Source organism: Triplophysa rosa, linkage group LG9 (genome assembly GCF_024868665.1).
Source record: "Triplophysa rosa linkage group LG9, Trosa_1v2, whole genome shotgun sequence".
Classification (NCBI taxonomy): Eukaryota; Metazoa; Chordata; class Actinopteri; order Cypriniformes; family Nemacheilidae; genus Triplophysa; species Triplophysa rosa.
Genome location: NC_079898.1, coordinates 21693516 through 21719490, shown reverse-complemented (window position 1 = coordinate 21719490; position 25975 = coordinate 21693516). Strand labels below are relative to the sequence as shown.

The 25975-nt window shown below is 37.7% G+C and overlaps 1 protein-coding gene across 1 annotated transcript in view; it reads left to right on the top strand.

The window, feature by feature from the left end:
- The window catches only part of eys (eyes shut homolog), a 212093-nt gene that overhangs the window by 60766 nt on the left and 125352 nt on the right, over positions 1-25975 (top strand). The window contains 3 exon segments of the mRNA XM_057341382.1: positions 3521-3642; positions 10760-10881; positions 14628-14887. Of these exon segments, the coding sequence (XP_057197365.1) occupies positions 3521-3642; positions 10760-10881; positions 14628-14887 (504 nt within the window).

The window sequence follows — 25975 nt, the reverse complement described above, 5'->3', positions numbered from 1 at the left end:
TAATGATAATGGTATGTTTTAAACTTCTCTATTTATTTAAAACATTAGTCAATAACACGTGTATCACATCACATAAAAATATAGTACACTTTAGTATTTACTATATTAAATTGTAGTATATTACAGCTGTTGAATATTATGGTAACTATCACACTCTATTAACATATACAGTATTCTGTATTATCATGCTATAGTAAATTCATACACTTTATAAATTCTGTAGTAAACTTTAATATTTACTAAAGTAAAAAACAGTATTGTATGTAGGAAATTTACTGTACAGTTTGCTATAATAAATATTATACTCCTGTTTTTTTATGTGATAAATAAAGAAAATAAAGAAGTAGTTTCAAAGAAGCTAGCTACTTTTTTATAGTAACTTGTAGTGTAGCTAACTACTTTTTCAGATGGGTAGCTAAGCTGTAACTTAACTACTTTTATTAACGAGTAGCTTGTAGCTTATCTAACTACAATTTCAAAGTTGCTTCCCCAACACTGATATTTAGTTTCATGTAACATAACGGAGGTTGTCGTTGCTGTGACACAGAAAAAAAGACAAGATTTTCAAAATATTCTGAGTTTTACTGTGTTTTACAAGGCTGTTCACTTCCCCCAATGCAGTTTGAAAAAAACGGTGTTTCTAATTCAGAACATGTTGTCCAATATCCATTTTGTCTAAATACTCTCTTGCTAACAGCTTGCTAACATCTCCCTTTATGTTGGAACAGTACAGGGTTGTACTAAACGCAGAATTTAATGCTTTCCATCTGAAGTTTTACTGTTTACACTCCAAGCCACCCCCCCCAAAAAAACATGTACTGTATATTGGATATGGATATATGGCTGTACACATTTTAACACTACACAAACGTATAGAAATTACAGCCCACAGAACATTTATAACCCAATAAAAAATGTATAAATAAATGTATTTATATATGTAAGATTAAAAAAATACATCTATAAATGAACCCAGAACTGCCTCTGGACCAGTGTTTACATGCGAAGTGGTCTATTGGTGCTGAGCAAAACCATATTCTAGAATATACTATGCTATACTGTACTGTACTATAGTATAATTTACTATACAGTGACGTGCCATTTACCAGATGCTTTTTATCCACACCGATTTGTAGTTCACTAATCGCACTGTCCTCTTTGAGCGACCTCAGGTTAAGTGCTTCGCTCAAACGCAGCATGGAGATGTAGGACAATTTTGTATCTTAGCAACTACGTTTCGTTCCGCCAACATCTCCAATCCCAACAAGCTTCGTCAAACAAAGTTAACCTATTTACTTCCGCCCAGACTGCAGCAACACCAGCAGCTCCACGCGTGTAATCCCTCAGGGCCAGAGCGGCACAGAGGAGCTCCGCGATTGCGTGTTGGGAAGGTGAGAGAGAGAGAGACGGCACAGAAAGATGCGTCTCTCGGGCAGCTGGTGTGAGTAATACGGATGTCACTCCGGACCCCAAGCATTTAATGAGAGTAATCGCGGCTACACACGCAAAAATAGAGTGGCAGTATAGATTATGTGGTAAATCTAAGGGATAATGAAGAATCCTGGGACTCAACGCAGCCCTTGTAATAAATTTGCGCCTGTAAGAACCCGCAATTACCTCCGTCACATGCTGCTGTTCTGCACAAAAAGACGGGACGCGTTTCTCCTCAACGGCGTTAATGATTAAAGGCCTGCGGACCGGGTCATTAGCTTCGACTGAGGCAGATAGAACACAAAGACGGTGGACATGACACATTTGTTGAATTTATAAAAGAAACTGCTTCACAAACACACTTTTTATATTTAATTGGACACACTGTGTTTTCAGCTGCTGGAGTGAATGTAAATGACCGGCGAGCCACGCAGAGAGAGAAAAAGACAATTTTACTGATAAGCGTTGCGAACGAAGGGTTATGAAGAAAAGAGAGGAATCATTGGGCTTGAGGGAAATCTAAGAGAAGTCTAGAAGAGAAAAATTACGTCCTTACAAAATGACTTTTTTGAGAATATATCGCTGATGTCCTTCTGAAATCTCGTATCTCCATATTTCGTCATTTTTATTTTTGCCATAAATCATAATTGTTATTCACCCTTTGTTTGTCACTGGGTTTTGCAAATGACTAACCAATAAAAAGTATTAAAACGTGCTTGCCCTGATAGCACACATACATCTGGTTTACGTCTATTTGACATCTGCATTTACATCTGCAAGACATCTTAAATACATCGTTTGCTCATCTGCAATACGTCTCGGAGATGTCTGCTGTCAGACGTCATATAGACATCTAGAAGATGTCTGTAAGATGTTTATGATTTAGAATGGATATAAAGCTTCTCTTTCAAAGATGTTTAGCAGATGTTTTTAAGCAGCAGATCTCCAGATCTTTAGCAGATGTATTACAGACGTTCAGACGTCTCCGAGACGTATTGCAGATGAGCAAACTATGTATTGCAGATGTCTTGCAGATGTAAATGCAGACGTCAAATAGACGTAAACCAGATGGATTGTGCTATCTGGGTGTCAACTTTGACAACGCAGTCAAGTGTACAGTGTTTTTTTCCAGTTTCTTGAAAAAAGCAAATTTGGTGATGCAAGGTTTCAGAAGGACAGCGACGATGTTTATTCAAGTTTTTTCCCCACTTGCATTTTTAAAAACACCAACAGGGTAAGAAAAATACATTAAGTTTAAGCAAGCAATAATATATTATGCTGGTTTATTTATCATCTTCTAAGAATGTTTACAGTTTTTTACTGGGGAAGGCATTATATATACACAGTGATATGCTTACTGATTTTTTTACTCTTTTTACTCCTTTTACTGTATCTTTTTTATAACTAGTATATACAATGATTTACGATTTTGTGGTGTTGAAAGGGTTAAAACGCCACCTAGAGGTGGTGTTTCCGAACTGCTCTTACAGAGAAGTGAGTTGTTTGGATCTTCACCCTCCAAACAAAAAAAAATGTGATGTGGAGATGGTATGATATTATTCTTTGTATTTTCTTGTATATGTATTTTCTAGATTTTCTATGAAGAATTGAGACTATTGTGCAACGCTATTTTGACGTGATTTGTAACTTTCATGAATGACTGATTGATGAACTCTTGTGATTATTAATTGACGAATTCTTGTAGTGATTGGTGTTGTCACTTTTTTGATGGGAACTTCTATTCACACATGTTTGCACATGCCTGATGAAGGTAATGAGTCCGAAACATTGTTATACTCATTAAATTTACCTCTTTGCAAGAACTGGTGTGCGGGATTTCTTTTCTTTTTTTGCTTATAACTATATACAACAAAGCTCAAGATCTGCATGAATATGAAAAAGAAATAAACAGGCTTACAGTAAGCTCTGAAATAATACAATTAAGATAAATTATTACACAAACCATTTCCTTTGTTTTTAAATTCATAAGTGCATTCTTTTCCCAGATTTGTTTATGCATAGATGTGTTCAGTATGTGTGCCAAAAACATGAGTATTTTTTTATTTAAGTACATTTTGTCTCTCTGCAGTTGTGGGTGGATTTTACTGCTTGTGTAACCCTGGATACGCTGGAATGAGATGTGAGCAGGACATCAATGACTGTGCCAGCAACATGTGTGAAAACAACTCATCTTGCCTTGACCTCCATCTGGTAGGAACAAGTAATCATCAACTAATTGTTATTTTCCATGTACATCCCATAATATAAGAACATTGTAGAAAAAATCCATGTGGGTACTAAGTATAGCAGCCATTAACATCTTTTGTTAAAGGGGTCATATGGCGCGAACACGTGTTTTTCTGTGTCTTTGGTTTGTTATGAGTTGCCATGCATGTATTAGACATGTACAATTGCAAAAATTAAAGTGTCGGAACAAAAGATGCATTCTATCTAAAAGTGCTCACCCAGACCTGCCTGAAACGCCTCGTGTAACCACACCCCCACAAATCTACGTCAGTTCGTGGTATGATTTGACTAAGACCGCCCAAATGTATACGCAAGTAAGATGGGGCGTACCTGTCAGTACAATTGCTTTCGAACCTGATGTTCCAAATATGGTAAAGCCGTTACATTTCCGTCACACGCTTGCAGTATTCGACCAAGCAATCACTACGCACTGGTTAACTGGCCAATCATAGCACACCTTGCTTTTCAGAGCGATGAGCTTTGTAAAAACTGCGCGTTTCAGAGAGGCGGGGCAAAGAGGAGATACAAACATGCATGATATGTGGAAAATACAGCGTTTTTGAACCTTAAATCGTGTATACACATTGCATTACATCTAAAACAAACGATAATATTCATTTTAGCCGTGTCATATGACCCCTTTAATTATTATTGTTTACTGTGGAAGGCAGTTCATAACATTTAAATCATTCTGTGTACCGCTTGAGATGTGATGTACTGTATCTGGCAGGTGTCTACTGTAAACATACAGTTATCATTTCATTTACACTGAACCAAAGCACAAAACCACCTGTTTTTATTTTCTTTTAGGGATATTTCACATAAATGAATTCATGCTCTTCTTTATGTCCTATTTATTTAAATGTATCAGAATACAGAAGATAATTGTGTTGCAGATGCCATTTTATGTTTTCTTAAAAATTCTAGCTTAATTCGCCGTTATTTGAGTTTCATTGCAACTTCTGTTCTGTTCTGATCTGTAGTTGAAGCTTTTTGTCACAATCTCCAATGGCGATGAGTGAGTCATTGTGGAGCAGAGAGAGAGAGAGGGGGAGAGAGAGAGAGAGAGAGAGGAGAGAGAGAGAGAGAGAGAGAGAGAGAGAGAGAGAGAGAGAGAGAGAGAGACTGGCACCTCTGCTCTCATTTCACACTTTGCCTCCCCTCCCCAGCCCTTTTCTGTTCTTATTTATCTCGCACACTTTTTCTTCACTTCCTCTATTTTTATTCCGGTGCAGAACAGGAGGGAAAAAATAGTTTATCATTTATTCATGTTGAATAATGCAACCTCGGGTCCCGCTTTCTGAATGAAGGCAGAGAATAAAATTGGGCTATTCATGGCATCTATCGAAACCCGGAGGTGGGCGGTTTTGTAGGATGCTGTCCTGTGGACAGAGAAGCGGGCGAGTTTATTAGCCTCTCGCACGCTGGGTTAATTAATGATTTGAGAAGCTGTTTTGCATCAGGGAATGAGATCATTTCAGAGATGCATATGGAGTGTGACCTTGACAAAAGATGATGCGATGTGCTAATGTCAAGATGATGACAGAAAAAAATTGAGTTTTGCATTAATTTAACAGATTTTTATATTTAAGTAATTGCCTGTCGTTTTGCATCATGTTGTTTTGAGACCATAAAATCATAAAAACTGTTTTTGAAGGTTTAGAGAGGACAGAAAACACTAGAACAATATTAAAGTAGTTCATATGACTTGCGCATTAAATAGTAAGCCTTGCAGTAGTTGTGTATGGTAAGCAAAACATCAGTCATAATTGACCTTGAAGCCGCAATCATTCATTTAATTTTTGTTAAGGAGTACTGTCTCTTTAAGAAATCAAAGTTAATCCGCATCATGCCTTTTTCTGTCTCCTTGCCGTCATAAGACACAAGACCTATAAGTCACTACAAATACAGCATTTAATGGGATAGTTCAGAAGTTTTTTCTTAATTTATTCACCCTCATGTCAGTCAAGACTTGTATGTGACTCTTTATTCAGTTTGAAATAAGATATTTTGAGAAATGTCATACAATGGAAGTCAATGGGGTCCAATGATGTTTGGTTACCAGCGTTCTTCAAAATATCTTCTTTTGTGTTCTGCACAAGAAATTCATACAAGTTTGGAATGAAATGTGAGTAAATAATAAAATAATTTTCATTTTTGGTTGAAGTGAAGATCAATATTATTGAAGATAAATATTTGATCTGGCTTACAAATAAAGCAATTTAATAGAAATATACTGTAGAGCAGTGGTTCTCAAACTTTTTCGTTGTAAGGCCCCCTTAGTATAGAGTGCATCGCTTTGTGGCCCCCCAAATAAAGACTTATAATCTTAAATTTAACATTTTTATTTAAACAAAAACATATTCGGTTATACAATGCTGAAACATCAATTCTTTTGTCTGGTGGTCTTATTTTTCTGATGTTTGATTGCATAAAATCTACGATCAATTTCTATGTTTCATAAAATGCCACAAAATCTGTGGCCCCCTGGATCCATCTCGGGGCCCCCCCAGGGGCCACGGCCCCTAGTTTGAGAACTACTGCTGTAGAGCAATTGTGACCAGACATGTTTACAACCTGCAATAAAAGTTTTGCATCAGTGTGTTAATGGCCTCTATATGCTTAATAGTAGTATCGCCGCCTGAGTGCTTTAAAAGATTGTTCTACTGTCATATGTATGAAATCACTGATTGAGAAACGGTTTAGCCAGCGTGTAATTGAGCTCTTAAATGCTACCCTTCCACGTGCTGGTTATATTGCAGGGGACGTGGGATGCTGAGAGAGGGTGGATACAGAAGGTCACATGATAGCATATTTCTTCCATACAGTCTGTAAATTAGATTGACCTTTCTCTCTCGGTGTGAGAATGCGGATTCTCTCATGCTGATTAGCCAACAGGAGTCACCACCTGCCCAAACACGAGTATATGGAAGGACAAACACGACGGGCACCAGAACCGACACCCACATATCCAATGCAAATCATCCTCATATGAATTTGTGTGTGAAGTTGAATTCAGACGCTTGTGGAGGGGATACTGTGCAGTTTTTCCCAGTTGCTTTTTTTAACATGTTTGGATGGTGGGATGAGTTTTTATAGCTTTTATCAAATTGTACTTTTTATCAAATCGTTTCTTTTTCATGAGGTCAGTTTATAATATTGGTTGACAGGTTTATACCCCAAAACAAGCAGGCATTTTTTATGTCCATTTTTTACTCCCTCTCTGATCTTCAGACTTATATGGGCCATTTTTCGGTGCTCTGCCTTTAAGACGAATTAAGTTAACTCCAATGTGCGTTAAATTCATTTTTCGATTTATCACCATGGGGATTTTGACATGTTTACATTGCAGATTTTCTTTTTTTAGGTGCGTTTCATCTTACTGCATACTCTGCAAAAAATGAATTTGTTTTTAGTATTTTTGTATTGTTTCCAGGACAAATATCTAATATCTAGAAGCAAAATGGTTAAAATATGAAGTCTTGTTTTCTAAAATAGGGTATGAAAATTAAGTAGGTTTATGCTTACAACAAGAAGAAATGTCTGCCAACAGGGTAAGCAAAATAAACTTGAATAAATACATTTACTGAACTAAGCTAGTTCTTTATTTTTATTTTTATACACCAGTGGCATATATTTTTCTTCTGGTTTTAACTCTATTAATTTAAACCTTTTTTTTCAGAGAACAAGACTTAATAACTTGGTCATTATGCTTCTGAAGTAAATTTATTTTGATTTTAGAATTTCTAGATATTTGTACTGGAAATCGAAACAAGAAGTTTAAATTGGATTTTGATTTTTATATTTAAGGTGTGGTATAAGGTGATTAGCCATTGCAATAGTCAATAGTATAGACATGATATAGCACAAATCTAATATATTTAGTTTAAAATAAACATAATTCAGTTATTGCGCAAGCAAGTACATTAAAATCTGTTTTCAAAACGGTCTCTAATAGCCAATAACTCACTATTATTGGAATTGTCAATTTGACATCATTTCACTTCAATTTTAGGTTTTGAAGAGAGATGCTGATATATAAGCAAAAATTACAGACTGTAGCTTTAAACAAAACTTGCAATAAAATGTGACCAGATAGAACTGTTCCGTTATCAGCAAGACTTTTGCATTTTTAAGCATAAACACAATATGTACTCAGTCTGTTAAACACCCTCACCGAGTTAAACGTACTCATGACAGTTAAAGATGCCTTTTATGCTATTGTTTAAGATAGCTGCAAAATATTGTTTGTGGATGGCTATACATAAAACATGAGCGTATTTTTCTCCGGTTGTTTTCTTTATTGTGTTCGTTCAGAGCTCCAATTTACTGCAGTGTCATGCGGTATAATGAATCTCATTTACATGAGAGATGTTTCTAACCAGCTCATTCTCTCACAATTATCATGTTCAGTGTTTTTCAAAAGTGCTTTTCTTTCCTGCGACTCCGTGTGGAGACGGGAGCTCGCTTTTGAAATCCCTCTCCCAGATTGCGGTTTACTTCTTGGCAGCGTTTATGTAGTTATTTATTTACTTGTGTTAAAATGAAAATACTGTGCATAACCCCGGGTTTCTTGAGAGACCTACGATCCCTGCAGATGATTTAGCAGCCTAAATAAGATTATATTATCCTTTAGCCAGAGGTGAAAACAGGAGTTTTCTGGAGGCATCCGATCTATCACACCATGTCTGCGTAGTTTCTCGTGTTTTATGAAAAAAGCCTGCAGTGCTTAAATTACATTAGGCAGAGCTTAACACTGTGTCTGTGTCTGGATGAAGCACAGATTAGCATGCACCCCAGGATCAGCCCTCAGGGCAGCGGTGATGAGGAACTCCAAAACATCCCTTGACTGTGCCAAACCTGCGCTCATTTCAATTGCGAGGGACCAGACGGAATGAACCTTTGCCATGCAAAATAACAGACACCAAACCCCAGCAGTGATTAATTCTCACAATGAAAACTTTCATGACAAAGTGGAGGGTAGAGAAGTTCAGAAACTCACCGTGACCGAGAGGACGGCAAGGACTGTGCGTTGACGGGTCATTCACAAAAGACCTCGTAGTGAGATCGCCTTGGGTGATCCAATCACAGATGGTCAGCTGAGACACATCACTGTTTACATGTGATAACAAATGCTTTCCTCTAGCTCAGCGGTTAGAGCATGGCGCTAGCAACGCCGAGGTCATGGGTTCGATCCCAGGGATTGCACATACTGAGAAACGGAGAGTATAATGCCATGTAAGTTGCTTTGGATAAAAGCGTCTGCCAAATGCATAAATGTAAATGCAAATGTATCTATTTATTAACTGATTTCATTACATTGCAAAAAAATTACTTACTGTTTCTCCCAAACATACATGTTTTTGATATGAAGTGGAGATAACTTATATTTTGGTGGCTTAACTGAACTTGAGATGTGAGTTTTCCCCCGTTTTTTTCACAAGTCTGTGCATGTAAGCTCTGTGTGCGTGTGTGCTTTTTCCGTTTTGATGAGACACTTTAAATCTATAAAAAAATAAGGTACCCGGCTGCCTTAAAATGTTCAGTTAATTAAACTTAACCATATTAGTTAACATAACAATTTTGCACAACACCAAATTCATGTAATAACTAATATTTTCACGTTGAATTAACGCAAAAATTTAAGGTAGCCGGGTAACTTCATTTTTACGGTGAAACGACAAATTAATTTTTACGATACGTTTTAGCACAGTGATTGATTGACGGGTGAGTAGGTGGTCCTTCACAGATGCGTCAGGATGCATTAACGTTTTTTAATAATCTTTCAATGTGATCATAACGCAGAATATTACTCCGTTGTTTTGACCTTGTCTTTAGTGCTGTTAATAGACCAATATACTGTAGTGGGTGTAAACGGGGTCAAAGATTCAGCTGCGTTTTAAGAAATACATCCACATCGTAGCTTTAAGCTGTGAGCGAGAACGTTTCAGCCATGTAATCTGCGCAAGCACATTAAGGCGCAGAAATGCATTTCATGCACTTAAAGTTGTGTTTGTTTCAGATGCGCACAGGGTGTAATTCCAAATGTTTCTCTGTGAAATGTGTGCTTCATACAGATTTCTTCAGCAATGAACGCCAAAATTAATAGTTTGTATGCCTTTAAAGACATTCCTGAATATCTGATGTGCAGTGGTGGGCGGTTGAGGGAGAACATTTGCATTGCAATGGTTCCTCTTCCGTACAGATAACAAGTTTGAAAAGCATGCTAAATACATTTTCAGTTAATACAGTAGTGGGAGGGCTGAGATATGAAGCTGCCCACAGATTGCCATTATTACAAATGATAGTATGTTCAGAATACACCTTATATATGCATTTATTCAGAAAAAGAGATACGTAGGTAGATGCGAATATTGATCCCTGCGGGGTGCAAAAAGCAGTAAATACAGTCACACATGGTTTTTCACATTTTTAAAGGGACAGTACACCCCAAAATGGATTTCCTCGCCATTCTATAGCTTTGTGACTTCTTGGTGTTTAATGATCACACCACATAATGGCAAACCAAGGCCTTTCAAAGTCCAAAAATAGGAAACACAACGTAGTTCATACAGTAATCCTGTATCAGAGACCAAAATTTGTATTTGCTGAAAATCTCTGCCACCGCTTTCATTTGCGTTCTCGAATCTGGCACAAAGTGTTTTCACGCACCAAATTCGAAGCGGCGCTTGAACAAATGAGATTTGAGAGCTCAGCAGAATGGAAGATTTTCCGTGAATAATGAATAAAATTTCATTCGCATTTCCACACAAAGAACCACGTGCATAATTTTAAGATACATTTCTCTTGACAGTCCCTGGTCACTATTCATTTGAATTGTTTGATAAAACCACCTCAGGCATTCTGCAAAACAAGTGAGTAAATGATGACAGTTTAGGTCAACTATTCTTTTAACACCATAGCTATTTTGTCATCCGTTATTATAAAAAGTCCATTTGAGATGTGCAAATAGACCAGTGGAAAAGTAGGCTGCGTTTATGTAGGTCAAGGCAAGGGTTCGATGAAAGAGTCGCACTGCTGTCTATTATCTTTTCATTTGATCTCTTCATTTACATTTCAGAGTTACAACTGTCTCTGTCTGCCAGGCTGGGAGGGGGAGTTCTGTCAACGGGAGAGCGACGAGTGTTCATCAAACCCCTGCAAAAACAACGCCACCTGTACAGACCTGCTCAACGCTTACAGGTGGGTTGCACAAACACAGCCTGGTGCTGGTAGCATGTGCAAAATATGTTATACCACGGCGTTGCAACAACGTGACTATGTAATACGATTATTAGTGTTTAAAGCAGGAATATTTTGCAAAACAGTTACTTATATTCAAATATTCTCACTGTTATTTCAAGAGTTAAAGAGAGAGTTCACCCCCCAACCTCATCATTTACTCCCCCTCGAGTTGTTCCAACTTTGTATAAATTTCTTAGTTCTGATGAACACGTAAGATATTTGAAAGAATGCTTGTAACCTAACAGTTCTTGGTCACCATTGACCACCATAGTGGGAAAAATTACAATAGTAGTCAAAAGTGCCCCAGAACTGTTTTCTTTCCTACATTCTTCAAAATATCTACTTTTGTGTTCAACAGAGCAAAAAAATGTTTAAAAGGATTTTTCCTACTATGGTAAGAACCGTTTGGTTACAAGCATTCTTCCAAATATCTTTCTCTGTCTTCATCAGAACAAAGACATTTATACAGATTTGGAACAACTCAAAGGTGAGTAAATGATGACAGAATTTTCGTTTTTGGGTGAACTGTTCCTTTAAGAGTTTCCATACAGTTTGAGAAATGTTTTTCTCATTTCGCACAAAACGTTATTTTCGTCAATGAAAACGAGTGCATTTTAGTCGCAGTGAAATGTGCTAAAATTATCAAGTGACGTGACAAAGTATTGACATGTTTTAAAGGACGTTTCTGTCAGAAGGCAAACAGAAATGATGACTAAATCCGAAAACTGTGTAAAGATTAACTCGCTTCACTCTGCGCTCTCACAAATGTTAGAGATAATGAATTGCAGATGGCAGGTAAAACAAATGAATCCATCAATGGAGCGCAGCAGGAGGAGGTGTCTCGCGATTGGTGACTCACTTGAGGAAAAAGCTGCTGCCGCTGTTCCACCTAATGTGCCCTCTCGCTGAGGGCAGCCGAGAGAGAGAGAGAGAGAGAGAGAGAGAGAGAGAGAGAGAGAGAGTGTGTGTGGGTTTAAGACAGAGATTTGTAGCACAGCTGTAATCTCACTGCCACCAAGTGGAATGCAGATACTTTTCTTGAATTTACTATCTGGTAAATATAATCCCAGCTCACTGCTCAACACCTCCCAGTGTCCTATTTTCTGCTGTCTGGGATTTAATGCTTCTCAGACCAAAAGTGCAATTAACCTATAAATCCCCTCAGCTCTCTCACAATCTCCTAACAGTGATTCTGTTTTTACTACGAACGCTGAAATGAATCTGAAATGTGTTTCGCACACAGTTTGCGTAGTTTCAAGCCCATTGCAATATCAAAAGTTAAAGTGATAGTTCAACCAAACATGAAAATTCTGTCATCAGTTACTTAAACCTGTATGACTTTCCTCTGACTTTGTTCTTCTGAATAATACAAAAGAAGATATTTTGAAGAGTGTTTGTAATCGAACAACAGCGCTACCCATTCTCTTCTATTATATAGAAGCAAAAATGCAAGTTTATGGGTACCGCGGTTTTTTGTTTACCAACATTCTTCAAAATATCTTCTTTTGTGTTTTGCTTAGGAAAGAAAGTCATAAAGGTTTGGAATGACATAAGGGTGAGTAAATGACAGAATATTCATTTTTAGGTGATCTATCCCTTTTAGTTAAGTTTTTTTCATATCTGCTGTACTCTACTCTCTGAATTAACTTATACAGATGGAGAATGTGCTTCATTCTATTTTTTTTTTGTTTTGCATCTGACGCACATCATTTACTATTGGCTGTTTTTCACAAAATAATAAGAAAAACGCCATTAATATGTCCTGCTACAGTAGGGAATCTGAACACAAACGAGCATCAAGCCTTACATTTGCATTTCTACCATATAAGTACGAATCATTGCTATTTTTTAAACAAAACCTGTAAGAATAGCATGTGTAACCTCTTTAAAACAGCCATTGTGTTTATTGTTTCCCAGATTTGTGTCTCTATTTTTATGTAGGATCTTTAGGAATGCTGTAGATGCGCACTGTGTTTAACCCCTGCTGACCCCATATAAAAAAATCTGTCCCATGTTATTTCGCTTGTGTTATTATAAACGTGTTTGACTTTCTATTCTAGACATGAGTAGAAAGTTAATGCTGTGCTTCCTTTTACAATTTTTGGGAACAATGTGAAACGGTTGCAAACAATTCTAGAATGTTCCTTTTTGTGTGAACCGTCATTTTAAGGCAAAGTTTATATTGTTGATAAAAGTTTGAATGGTTGCGCACACACTGTACTTCTGATCTAAAAGGAACACAAAATAATTTTAGAGATGTGCGAGACTCATTAGTGCCAAAGCACCACAGGCACAGTTAAATTGGCGGCCCCTGGGCGAATTCGCTTTTATGCTACAAGGTCACTGTGTGCCAGAAATGTCAGTCTGTCCGTACATGTGTGAATATTTGAACCTATTTGGTCACGCGTTTGTGATGTGAGTTCATGTGGTGCCCCACAGAAAACTTGTGAAGAATAAGCGGTGCTGTCACAGAGACCCAAATGTACTATTAATGGTAGAGTAAATGTGTTATTAACACGATAGACTATTTTTGGGATATTCTCAAGCAACTTAGCAAACAATGCTTTAGCGGGTTCCACATTTACCATTTCGTCATTTGTATATTTACTGTATGCTAAATGTCATGATGGGGCATTCTTGTTTGAAAGGTCCAGTGTTTGAAATTTAGCGGCATCTAGCGGTGAAGTTGCGAATTGCAACCAACGGCTCACTCCACTCCTCCCTTTCGAAGCACTACAGTGGCTGACACAGAACTAAGATGTCGCCACGTTTTCATCCTTTGCCGAAGGATATTTTTTTGCCGAAGCAGTTTGTCCGTTTAGGGCTACTGTAGAAACAACATGGAGAATTCCATGCTAGTGGACCCGCGGCGTATGTAGATACAGCTAACTCAATCTAAGGTAATAAAAACATAACGCTTCATTATGTAAGGTCTTAATACACCTCTGAAGACATAGACCGTTTCTCAATTCCAAGAATATCCTTGATATAAAGAACACATCCGGGTACTTTCATGTGTTCTCTGTCCTTGTATTCTTGAGTATTGGAACCGGTCTTTGTTGATGACGTAGGGCGAGAACACGAAGACACATGGCCGCTGAAGAACGCATATTGAGAAATGCCCATAGTTATGTGTATTAAATTGCATTTCTGTCAATAGCTCCTCCAAAAAATTGATGTTTGCAACCTAAATAGTGCATTTAGTGCCACCTATTGTTGGCAGAAGTTTTCTCTAACACACATCTTAGTCTATATATTGTGTTATCAGTGCACGGGGTTTAGTTGGCACTGCATCAGCAGGCTATTCTCGCATCCCTGTGGGTTGTCTCGCGCAATAACACTCACTCTGGGGGGGTCAGTCAGGGTTCAAACATACCTGTAGTTCAATGTACAATAGAACTCTTTGGTGTCTTATTTAACTCTTGAAGTAAAAGTCCAACTAAAAATGAAATTCTCTCATAATTCCAGCTACTCTATGACTTTGTTTCTTATATGGGACTCATTTATCCAAATGACTTCAGTGGGTTAATATTTGTCTTCTGAATTGAAATTATACTGTAGGTTCATGTAAGAAAACAATTGATATCTATTTAGGAGTGCTAAATATGACGACAAATTGATAACTTGAGTCCCATACTGTATAAGAGAACACAACATCATTTTTGGTGAGCTATTCTCTTAAAAACCTTGATTCTGTCCCACAGGTGCACATGCCCTCGTGGCTGGGCAGGTGTGGACTGCGGAGAGGATATAAAGGAGTGCACGTCCTCTCCCTGCCTCAACGGGGCACATTGTGTCGAGTCTGACATCCCAGGGGAGTTCTCCTGCACCTGCCCTCCTTTCTTTACCGGCTCCCTCTGCGAACAACCTTACGACCCCTGCGACCTGCAGCACAACCCCTGCCAACACAAAGTGGCCTGCCGTGCACGCTCGGACGGAACCGCTCTTTGTGTTTGCCCAGCCGGTGAGATATAGCAACTCAGCTGCATCCTTCCTATTGACACGCCCACTGTGACTGAGATCTTAGTCTCTATCACAGGGCTTTCAACTCTGTTATATCTGCACTGCTGCGGCTTGTTGTTTAAATTCAGTCTATCTTCTGTCACAGTTCTTCTTCACCTAAAATTTGGCTTTTTACTCTTAAAGGAACAGTTCATCCAAAAATGAAAATTCTATCTTCATTTAATCACCATTGAGTTGTTCCAAATCTGTATAAATTTCTTTGTTCTGACGAACACAGAGAAAGATATTTGGAAGAATGCTTGTAACCAAACAGTTCTTGCAAACGTTCTTCCAAATATCTTTCTCTGTGTTCATCAAAATAAAATTGACACACACTCGAGGGTGAGTAAATATAGAAAAAATGTATTTTTTTATAACACTTTTGTGCCTGACAGTAATACAATAACACCGTCGTGGGGAAATTGGAGTTTTTAGACATTTAAAATGCTAACCAATAGCATGTTAAAATGAGATGAAGTTTTGCATGTACTTCATAAATCACACCCAGCACTTTCTCACGCGTCCTTTATAGCTTTACAGCTGTATAAACCACAATTAAGAGAAGGAGATAAAGCAAAAAAAAGTATAATTAAATACCAGCGTTTCATAAAAACCCTCACCGTATCATAAAGCGCTGTGAAGTTATGTTTTGCCTTATGGTGGTTTTAAAAGATAGATAGCATAATTAAAGGGCTCACAACTTACTTTTTATCTTTTTATTTTTTTTTCATTTAAAGTGTTAGCCAAGGTTTTATGCACTAAAAAGTTTATTAGAGGACCATGTTCCACCCATTTGAATTAGATGGGATTTGCACAGCAGCTTATATGTACAGAAGAGAACAGCACTGCCGTCCAAAGGCAAAGCGCAGCACTACACATTTCGACCAGCACTACACCAGCACTACACATTTGGTCAAAATTGAGTTAAGGTCTACAACGGGCTTTGTGACATCTGCTCTGTCTTGTGACAAAGTCTCCTGGTTAAAGAGTTAAAATTGCAGTAACTACAAAATCCATGCTAATACCAAGGCAAACCACAGTAAGTGATGCTACTGCGTTCTGGTTTTGTTTTCCCGGCTTTGACACCACAGATAATGCGGTCTGCCTTGGTAGCCGTAACACTCACACAGAACCAACAAGCCAACCAGCTAGCCTACCATGGCACAATCCCGCGGTCAAATGATGGTTGAACTCGCGTTAAAACGCAAATATCCAAAGACGTGTAAGGAAGGTCGCAAAATATTAACTCCTAGCAAGGCAAATGACAGCTTTATAAAAAAGTAACATTAACTAGCCAGCCGCTAGCAAATTAAACAGACATTAGCCTACCTTCTCGATTAAAGGCAATATCCACTCTGACACTCGTAATGATAATCCTATTTATAATTGCGTTGATGGCATCTTCTTTTGTGTTCTGCGGAAGAAAGTAATCACACAGATTTGCAATGACATGCAGGAGAGTAAATAATGAAAGAATTCAAATTTTTAGATGAACTGTCCCTTTAACGTGTGGATGTGGTAATGGTTGTGACATCACTGCCTTAGAGATTCCATAGCTAATAACCTCTGAGCCATTTATTGCAGCTGTGTTTTACTCCAAACATTTGAGGATTTGAGGAGACAGCCGTGTTGACATTTGTCTTCCATTTTATCTTTCCATCACTCCTAAGATTGGCCAGCGTTACGCTCTAACCTTTAAATGTGCCAAAATGCTCCACATTGCGGTAGTCACAAGAGGCAGAAACTGGCATGTGAGAGGAAACCTTGGCCCGCTGGATATGAATAGCTTCGGGTTTTGTTCTGCAAGCTCTCCCCTGCAGTTATTTGTCCATTGATGTCTTCAGCATTGGAGGGAATTGAAGTTCTCACACTGAAAGTTATCCTGACCGTTTGAATTGTACTGTCTCCCTTGTTAAACTGTGACTTTCCATTCCCGCGATGTTACCTTTATCTTTACTTTCCTATTTCTGGCTTTCTCGACAGACCAGACCATCTCACTCCCGCAGGAGTACAAGCATTTCATTAAATTATGGCTGCAGGTTTCCATCAAAGAAAGACAAGGCCTGACTGATGAATGTATAGAACGGGGTGAAAATGAGGTTTCGCCACATCTCTTTAATCACGACAAAGCCTGTTCATCTCGCGTGTCTGTATACGCGCGCCGAACGCTTCTCTGTCATTTCAAACCCTTCTGCTGATATTATTATGGTTGTCGAGATCCAATCACCTACTCATAATACAAGTCTGATGTGTTGGAGTCTCCGATTGCTCTTACTGTAATGCTGCACATTTGTATTCGGTTGATTCTAGAGTTTTGCAGAGAATTGAATGCATTTCCACAGCGATTCAGATATTATCAGTCATTCAAAGACAGCAGAAGGAGTAAATGCTGTAGAGCTGTATAATGTGTCTTGCTGTGTGGTTTTCAGGGACACGAGTGCTCGAGTTTTAGGGACTGCAGCGATTGATCATAAACACGCTATAGTTGTGTGACATCTTTGTAATATTTTATTTTCAAAAGGAGAGTTACAGAAGTGAATGGGAATGTGTTTTCCTTTACCTTCAACTCATAGAATACTTGAAATTGACCTGCTATTTTTTGGTACAGGATGTAATATGTGCCAAAAGTACTTATCATTTTTAGACTATATGATGAGAAGGACTAGATGATGATGTTAAATATAATATTGTACAAGACTAAGAGTAGTTGGGGGTAACTGTAACAAATGATTTTAACCCACTGAATAAGTGAACACTTCAAAATTTTACCGCTGATTTAATACACATTAATATTGCAGAATAGCGTTTCGCTTTGTGCGGTGCTAATTCTTTTAGCTGTCAGGAATAATGTGTTTAAAGCACAAGTCACCTCTAGGAGGTACAGTACCTACATTACAGTCCGAAATCATTTCATTCCTTCTACTAAAAAGTCTGAAAACCAAAAAAAAGTCTCAAAATGTAAATAAGAGATAACAAGCATCAAAGTTGGATTTCAACCATTTGTTTCACTATGATTTCCATTGTTTACGTGGCACTACTCACTTAGTATTAAAGATATCAGTGTTATATTTTCACAGAATGTTCTTTACGTTACGTAGGATGATTTTGTGTAGAAAACAGAAAATCAGCAAAAAATGACTTTTATCAGACTTTTATGTTTCATTGGACATATGTGCCTGACCCGAAGTTAACCTCCGGTCTGTGTTTGGTTATAGTATAATAAATAAAAATTTTATTTAATTTATCATTTGTATTATTTTATTGTATATTTATTAGTAGTATTAAATTAAAACTACTCAGCAGTTATTGATTCTTTGCGGCGGTCTACCGGAAGTTACGTTTGGGCCACATAACGTTTGTTTATGTTGTTGCCGCTGAAAACGTCTATAAACCAAAAACTCAGGTGAAGACATAATCTTCATTACACTTTTAAAATATTTTTTATTCAATTGAAGTCATGCAATATTAATTTCTTAGCTACAGTAGTATTAAAATAGCCCTTCATGATAAAACATTGTACGGCGTTTATAAGACTCAGGACAGGGTTATCATCTGTCCAACAGCCCTGTGACAAAATAATTGTTAGATGGGATTCAAAGGCTTCAAATATTAGACAGAAGATGATTTTTAATAAGTTTAGTTCGACGATTCCCCGCAGGTTTCCTATATCCTTCTGTTGTGTGAAATTATAAAATGCAAATTCTGACTCATCACTTTGAAAAAAGAGAAAAGCCTACTGTATACGACATGACTTGTAACAGAGAAGATCATTCTCATTTCTTTCTGGATTGCATCTGGTAAATCTCATCTAAATGTGTTTTACCTTGTTATACATCTGACATCTCTCAGCTGCACCTGGCTGTGTGACCCGAGAAACACAGTTGGAGCGACGTTGCATCAGATCTCCCGCTGCGGGCATCCTGAATGAATAAAGCGTGTGTTGATAAAAAAGGCCAGGGACCGGCCAGCGAGGTGTTATTTATTTTTTATTTCACATTACGCAGTTGTAACGCCATCATGGAGGAAATGAAAAGAATGTCGGGGAAGGATAAAAATAGATCGCTTTGTCAATCCGCGGATTTCTTTTTCTGGGGAGAAAAATAGGAAATTAGCATCTACTGCTGAATACATTACCGAGCTCAAGCGGCGCGTAAGCTCACATGCCACCTCATTTTCTCTCTATTCCTCCATTTCTCTCTCTCTTTATCTACACACACTCTGACTCACGGCCGTTCACAGCCCACACTTCATATCTTTGTACACGAGTCGCCTGGCAGATACATTGTGTATTATTGCACAAGCCGTGACTTGAACCGCAGTCAGAATTCCCACAGACGTGACATCTAGCCCTAACCCGCTGTATTTTTAACCTTTTTCTCTCAATAGTGCAAATATTATGTGTTATTTCATACTACTGCTGCTTTTTCAAACTCTTCGTTACAGGAGTTGTTTATTCAAAAAAAGAAAAGGTTGTCATTTCTTATTTGCATATTTTTGTCGAAAATTGTCTCAAAAGAGAAATTACGCTGGCATAATTTACATACTAATCATTTACGTACAGGATAAGGTCATATGTAGACTTCCATAATTAAATTACAAGTCTTCTGCCATGTGATTGCTGTGTGAGCAACAGGCTGAAATTGAACGCTTTATTCACAAAATAAATCTCGCTCTGCAGGAGCTCACAAATTTTACTCGCACTCGCTTTCGACTTCAAATATGGCTTGTTTGATTTTTCTTTATACATGTTGCAGCAGGTTTGACATCACTGATGGGTTCTCACATGTAACCTATTGAACACAGCACGCCGGTTTGAAGAAGACTGACATTTGCAAGTCACAGCCGAGGGGAAGATTTTCAGTGACTATAGCGACCTAAATTTCAGTCTGTTCCTCACACAGAACTGTTTTATGACTTGAGAAAAGTTGGTTTATGTCACCTTAAATCATATGTTTGATATTGTAGCGGTTTTAGCTAACGTTATTATATTGATGAGCAAAGCTCACCAAATATGGTTCTCCACCAGATCTTTCAAGATCACATCCATCGATTTCAGTCAAGGAATTAGTTTAGCTCAAAGGAAAATACGTATAATAATCGTGATCAAATATACAGTACATATTTTACCGTTTCTGATTAGTAATATAAAGCATAACAATACTTGTATGCATTCGTCCAGCAAATGCCTCAATGATATTATATACTTTACATTATCTCATGGCCATAAGTAACGTGACTTTACCAAACAGGATTTAGAGCAAAGGTAGCGATAATCAAACACAGTAAAAGGGACCAAGTTTGTGAGCGTGAATACAGAAAACCCATCACAAATGTATATACAGTATATATGGTTGTTTATTAAACTCCACTCTACATGGTAAACAAAACAATGACGATCGCATAAAACAAACAAATACATGAAACACAAATGCGCTAGGAAGCACGGAGAGAGAGAGAGAGGGCGAGGGCATGGCAGCGATTTCTGAACACCAATAAAAATCATCTTTAACAAAGAGGCACAGACTTAACGCAGCTATTCTATAAATAGAAACGGATACTTGCAAGCTCTGTGCTGGACCGATATCCGTATGCGCGTGTAGAGATGGAATTGTTCAAAAGGTTTCAGAAGGTAGTCCTGCAGAAAGTTGTGGGCCTCGTGATCGGCCGCATGGCCTAGCCACGTGGCAGCAGAGTCCATTGTTCCTTCTTCTCCTCCAGTGGGGGGGAGAGGGCAGTCTCCGAAGAGACGCCACGAAACAAGTTTTAGCGCAGAAGTGAAGACAGGAAGAGAAGTCTTTTCAGAGCAGGCTCGATATTTAACTTCATGAGAGGGCATGCCCACCTGAGTTTGAATCGACCAATCAGAGTTGAGCAAGGAAGAGGTTCTTTGTCCACTCAACAGCTAATTTGCATCTTTATGACCTCCTGGCAACTTTACAAAATACCATTCCAAATTATAACATAATGAAAAGAGAATGTTCTATGGTCACACAATATATGTAAACATGGAGGAATTGTAAAGACAAACATTTATATATCAAATATGCTAAGGTTTGAAGTGCATCGAGACATGATTCATTCGGCGGTATGAATACGAACAAAGCCTGAATTAACTTGCCTATTTAACAATTACAGATTATTTAAAAATGGCAAGAGCGACAACATATAACCTAGATATTTCGATATATTTATAGAAAAAGACAACCGAATCAAAAGTTCCTATTTGTCAGAGAAGTTTCACTGGTTAGCCTCATATGTTAAGTTTCACATGAGACAGAGAGACTTCTCCCCTCTGCTTTGAAGCTTAGGGGTCGTAAAATATCCCACAGAGAAACAAAAGGGGGTTGATGGCTCTTTCGGTGAGAGCACCAACTCTAGTCCAGACCCCTGGAGCTAGGTTTTGACTCTGGTCTTTTGAGGTTGATATCAAGAAACCAGGAGAAAGGGGGTTGGAGGGGGTTGATTGCTCTTCTTTCAATGACTCCGACCATTTGGCTTATGCTAAATTCTCTACAATATCATATAACAAGTCACACAGACACTTTTCGATTTACATTTGAAGAGATGAATTACTCACCCTCATGTTGTTCCAAACCTGTATAAATGTCTTTGTTTGGTTAAACACAAAGAAAGATATTTGGAAAAATGTTAGCGACTGAGATTTTTTTCAACCATAGTAGAAAAAAAAGTGACATGTTAAACACAAAATTAGATATTTTGAAGAATTTAGGAAAATAAAGAGTTCTGAGGCACCTTTGATCATTTAAATTTTTCTAACAATGGTGCCACAGAAATCTCAGTTGCTAACATTTTTCTAAATATCTTTCTTTGTGTTTAACAGAACAAAGAAATTTATACAGGTTTGGAACAACTTGAGGTTGGGTAATTCGTGACAGAATTTTCATTTTTGGGTGCACTTTCCCTTTAATAGTGTTTAATTTCTTGCTTGGGCATCTGTTAATAATGATAGAATGATTCATTTTGGCTCATTTCTTTACACCTTTGGACTATTTGGCTAGTCTTTGAAGTCTTATTTGCAGCACACCTCCATTCAACGTCATTATGATGCTTTCTGGAATTGAACTCTGTGGGCTTGTTCTCATCTGCCTTATTTACAGCTTAAACTGCATTACTCTATAAATTGGCTGGTTGGTTAGTTGACACAAGTGTGTAACACGGTAATGAAGCGGGGCCCCAGCTGAGGCTGGGAGATAGGAGTTGACAGAAAACAGCACGCGTCTCTCCATGCAAATGATGCTTTCATGCAACATTTATTGAGATACAGGCGCAGAGCCACGAGATCACACCCTGCCTCTCGTTCAGCTGAGCAGGCACAAACCTTTTGTGTTTACACAGCAGCTTGCTTTTAAATGTTGTACAGCAAGAACAGGGCCGGCAATAACACCCCTCACCTGAGGGCACTGATGAGAGAGAGAGAGAGAGAGAGAGAGAGAGAGAGAGAGAGATGCACAATGCACTCACAGCGCTTACACAAGTGATGATGTGAAACAGGGACCTTGTGCTATGATTTCCATCACCTTGTCATTTCTTCAGAGGCTCTCATAACCTCTGTTGACATCCATCAAACATTTTCAATCAAATGTTTGGACACACCTATAATGTACAGTAGTATGATACAGTGATAGAGTTAATTCAACACAATTTTGGTCAGTTTTAGTCCCAACTTGAATGGGTTGCGTAGTGTTAACATAGCATTGTTAAAACTAGGCAGTGGATATCCAACAAGTGTGTTTTGTTTGTGTTTTTCAGTGAAGTGAAACACTTGTTAGTGTTTAATGTTTGTTTATCTATGAGATTCAGAAAGGTTTGTTATATTTTTTAGTTTTGTGTTCAGAAAAGTGGTGTCTTTGCTTAAGTTGTGGGAGGTTACATTTTTAAACTTTAATTTCTGTTGAGCTCTTATTATCTTCTTTTTAAAGATTGATGAAAGTTGTCACATTAAATAAAAATATTTGAGTTGAGAACTTTAAATCAAATAAAGAAACTTTTACTTACAAAAAACATGTTAGTTGAACGAATACACATTTGACAACTTGAACATAGAAAAAAGTATGCTGAGTAAACATAACTTTAATATCGGCAACCAATGAATGTACATATTGTTTATGTAGCAAGACTTTTGACTTTGCTATCTTATGCTAATCTTATTTTGTAGACAAAATCGCATCTGTGTTTGAATGGCTTTGTTAAATCTCAATGTTTCATATGTTTAATAGATGAGTTGCTGAAAAGATTGCAATAAAAGCAGTCCTTGTGTTGTAAAGTAAATTTTAGTTTGTTTTGGGCACTATATAATTCCCATAATTTTTTTAAATGATTAAATTTCATTTTTTTATAAAAATTGTCACAAGTTATTAGATTTGTCTAAACTTTTGACTACCGTACCTGTACCATACCTGTTCCCGAAGATACAGTAGACTAGGACATTTCAACTGTATTTTTTTTCACACTTGGCTCTCTCCTGTTCCTCCCAATCAGTGTTGGGTAAGTTCCTCTGAAAAAGTAATTAATTACTAGTTACTAATTACATATTCAATAGTGTAATTAGATTACTGTACAAATTACTCTCTCCAAAAAGTATTTAGTTACTTATTACTAATTACGTTCTATATCCTATATCAACCTTGATTAGTTAAGTGATTCAAGGATAGGCATGAAAGGGCTCTTTTAATTCATTCAAATAAATAATACTAAACTACATAAAGTACTCTTATTTACTGACCAAAGTATTACAAATGTGAGAATTATACATTAAAGCGCAGATTTTAAAGTTAGACTCTGAATTTTGATGTCAATTCCACTATTGCACACACATATATTACGCAAAGTATTTAGTTTAATTACATCAAAAGTAACTGTAATTAAATTACAGAAAAAAATAAGAGTAATCCCTTACTTTACTTTTTCAAGGGAAAAGTAATTCAATTACAGTAACTAATTACTTAGTAACTAGTTACACCCAACACTGCTCCCAATCAGTACTTACATACAGAAGAGCATAAACTTTAGAACTGTTACATTAACTTTTCACATGCCCTCAGGGTTGGATTATAGACTGAGCCAGTGCTCTGGAACTTTGGACTGTTCTAGAGCTTCACACCACACACCCCGAAACTGCCAACAGAAGCTGGGCACCGCACGGGTTCCTTGGAGAATTCAGTATGAGATGACCAATAGGGTCCCTCTGTCCCCGAGTGCATACAACAAAGTTTCTAAGTTTTACTAGTTTTCAATGAGAATTTACAGTGTGTGTTTACAATGCTCCATATTTCCTGACTGAGACGAGTCAGTACATTTCAAGTACTGTCTAAAAATGCTGGATTGTTTTAACACATAGTTGAGTAAAATAGGGATAGAACCGATCATTGGGTTATAAATGAACCTATGATGGGTTGTTGTTACTTAACTGTGGGTTGAAACAACCCAACATTTTTTTTTTTTTTTTATTTGTATCCCAATGGCTGGATTCGTTTTACGTTAAAAGATTGCTGGTTTGACATAACAAAAAGCTGTTTACTTTGCAGTATAGTGAGCAAACTCTATTTTCCATAGTATTGATGTATTGATGCATAACCTTGTGTTAAAGTAAACACACTAACCCATTTTTCCCTTTGTAGGTATCAATACAATGTGCTGTTGCTGTGCACCATATGGGCAAACTCTGAGGTTTTGCACATGCAGCTTCATTTTCTGAACTTTTTGTGAGTGTCCTTGCTTTTCTTCCCTACTTTTCATTTTATTCTTCTTCTTACATAGCTCTTTTGTCATCTGCGTATGATTGAGATTGTATTCCATTCAAACCAGTAGGTAAACTGCTTTCCTCTGCAGTTAGCCTTATCTGCTCTCCTGCACGATTGTATCTCTGCTCCTATATTGCAATGCATTGCCAAAAGTACATCCCACTGTACATGTGCGTGTGGCTGCGGGTACATCCTTTTGTTGTTTTAATCTTTCTATGACAAAGTCATTTCAATGGGAAATGGTCCCGTTATCAAGCTGAGGTGGGTTGGAAAGATGTGCCGGTGAAGATGTGAAAAGGAAGCTATGACTTCACACTTGGAAGGCGGCATTGCATTGGCCAGTTGCCCTGTTTGAGACTCACAAAAGTGGGTTGTTACTCACAAATTTGTGTATCAGAGAGTCTAAATAATGACGTTGAGTAGACATTGAGCGTAGATTTGCTTCAGACTTTCTGTATGGCCACTGAAGTCATTCAAAATGCTCTCATCATATTGACCTAGATACAACAATGCCGGCTTCTGCCTTTCATGCATACACGAAAGCTTTATAAAATGATAGCTTGACACTCAATAAACATTATAATGGCTGAACGCTGGGGGTTTCTAAAGAATCAGCAGCCCAGGGAAGGGAATGAGAAAGAATGGGTTATTTTACCTAATAGATTTCTTCCAGACGCTCATTCTGCCGCAGTGAGTCATGCTGAGTGCTGCAAGTTTTTCTCTTTATGTTCCATATACAGTATGGCCGCTGTAGATGATACACTGTATGTTTTGTTGGCAAGTTATGTGTTTGATGCCAGTGCTAGAGGTCTGAGAATCTGGCCTCCTGGGGAACGAACTTGAGTAATGGAACCCGTCTTTTCTGTACCAAATTGTACCAAGCAGTTTCAAATACATTGCTAATGACTCAAATAAACTGTTTCCAATAATATACAATGGGAAATAAACATAGAACGTTATCACTTGTCAACACTTGCCCATTAAGGCCAGGAAGCACCAACTTCAGACCTTTTAAACGATGCAAAAGGTTCAATTGAGTTTTTCGGCGCCGGCACATTTATCTCTTAATTAGATTCCGAATAATAATTTGTGTGTTGCATCACAATTAGCCTTTGTGCTGAAATCTCTCCTGTAGTTCATTCTTCCCTGTGTATGTTCACCGGTGATTATAAATATTTAGCATTGGCCCTCTTTTTGCTTGTGTCGCTCAGATTGATGACCACGAGCCGGGGCTAATTACCAGGACGCTGTAGCTTTAAGACTGCAATCATAAATCTTGGTTATTTATA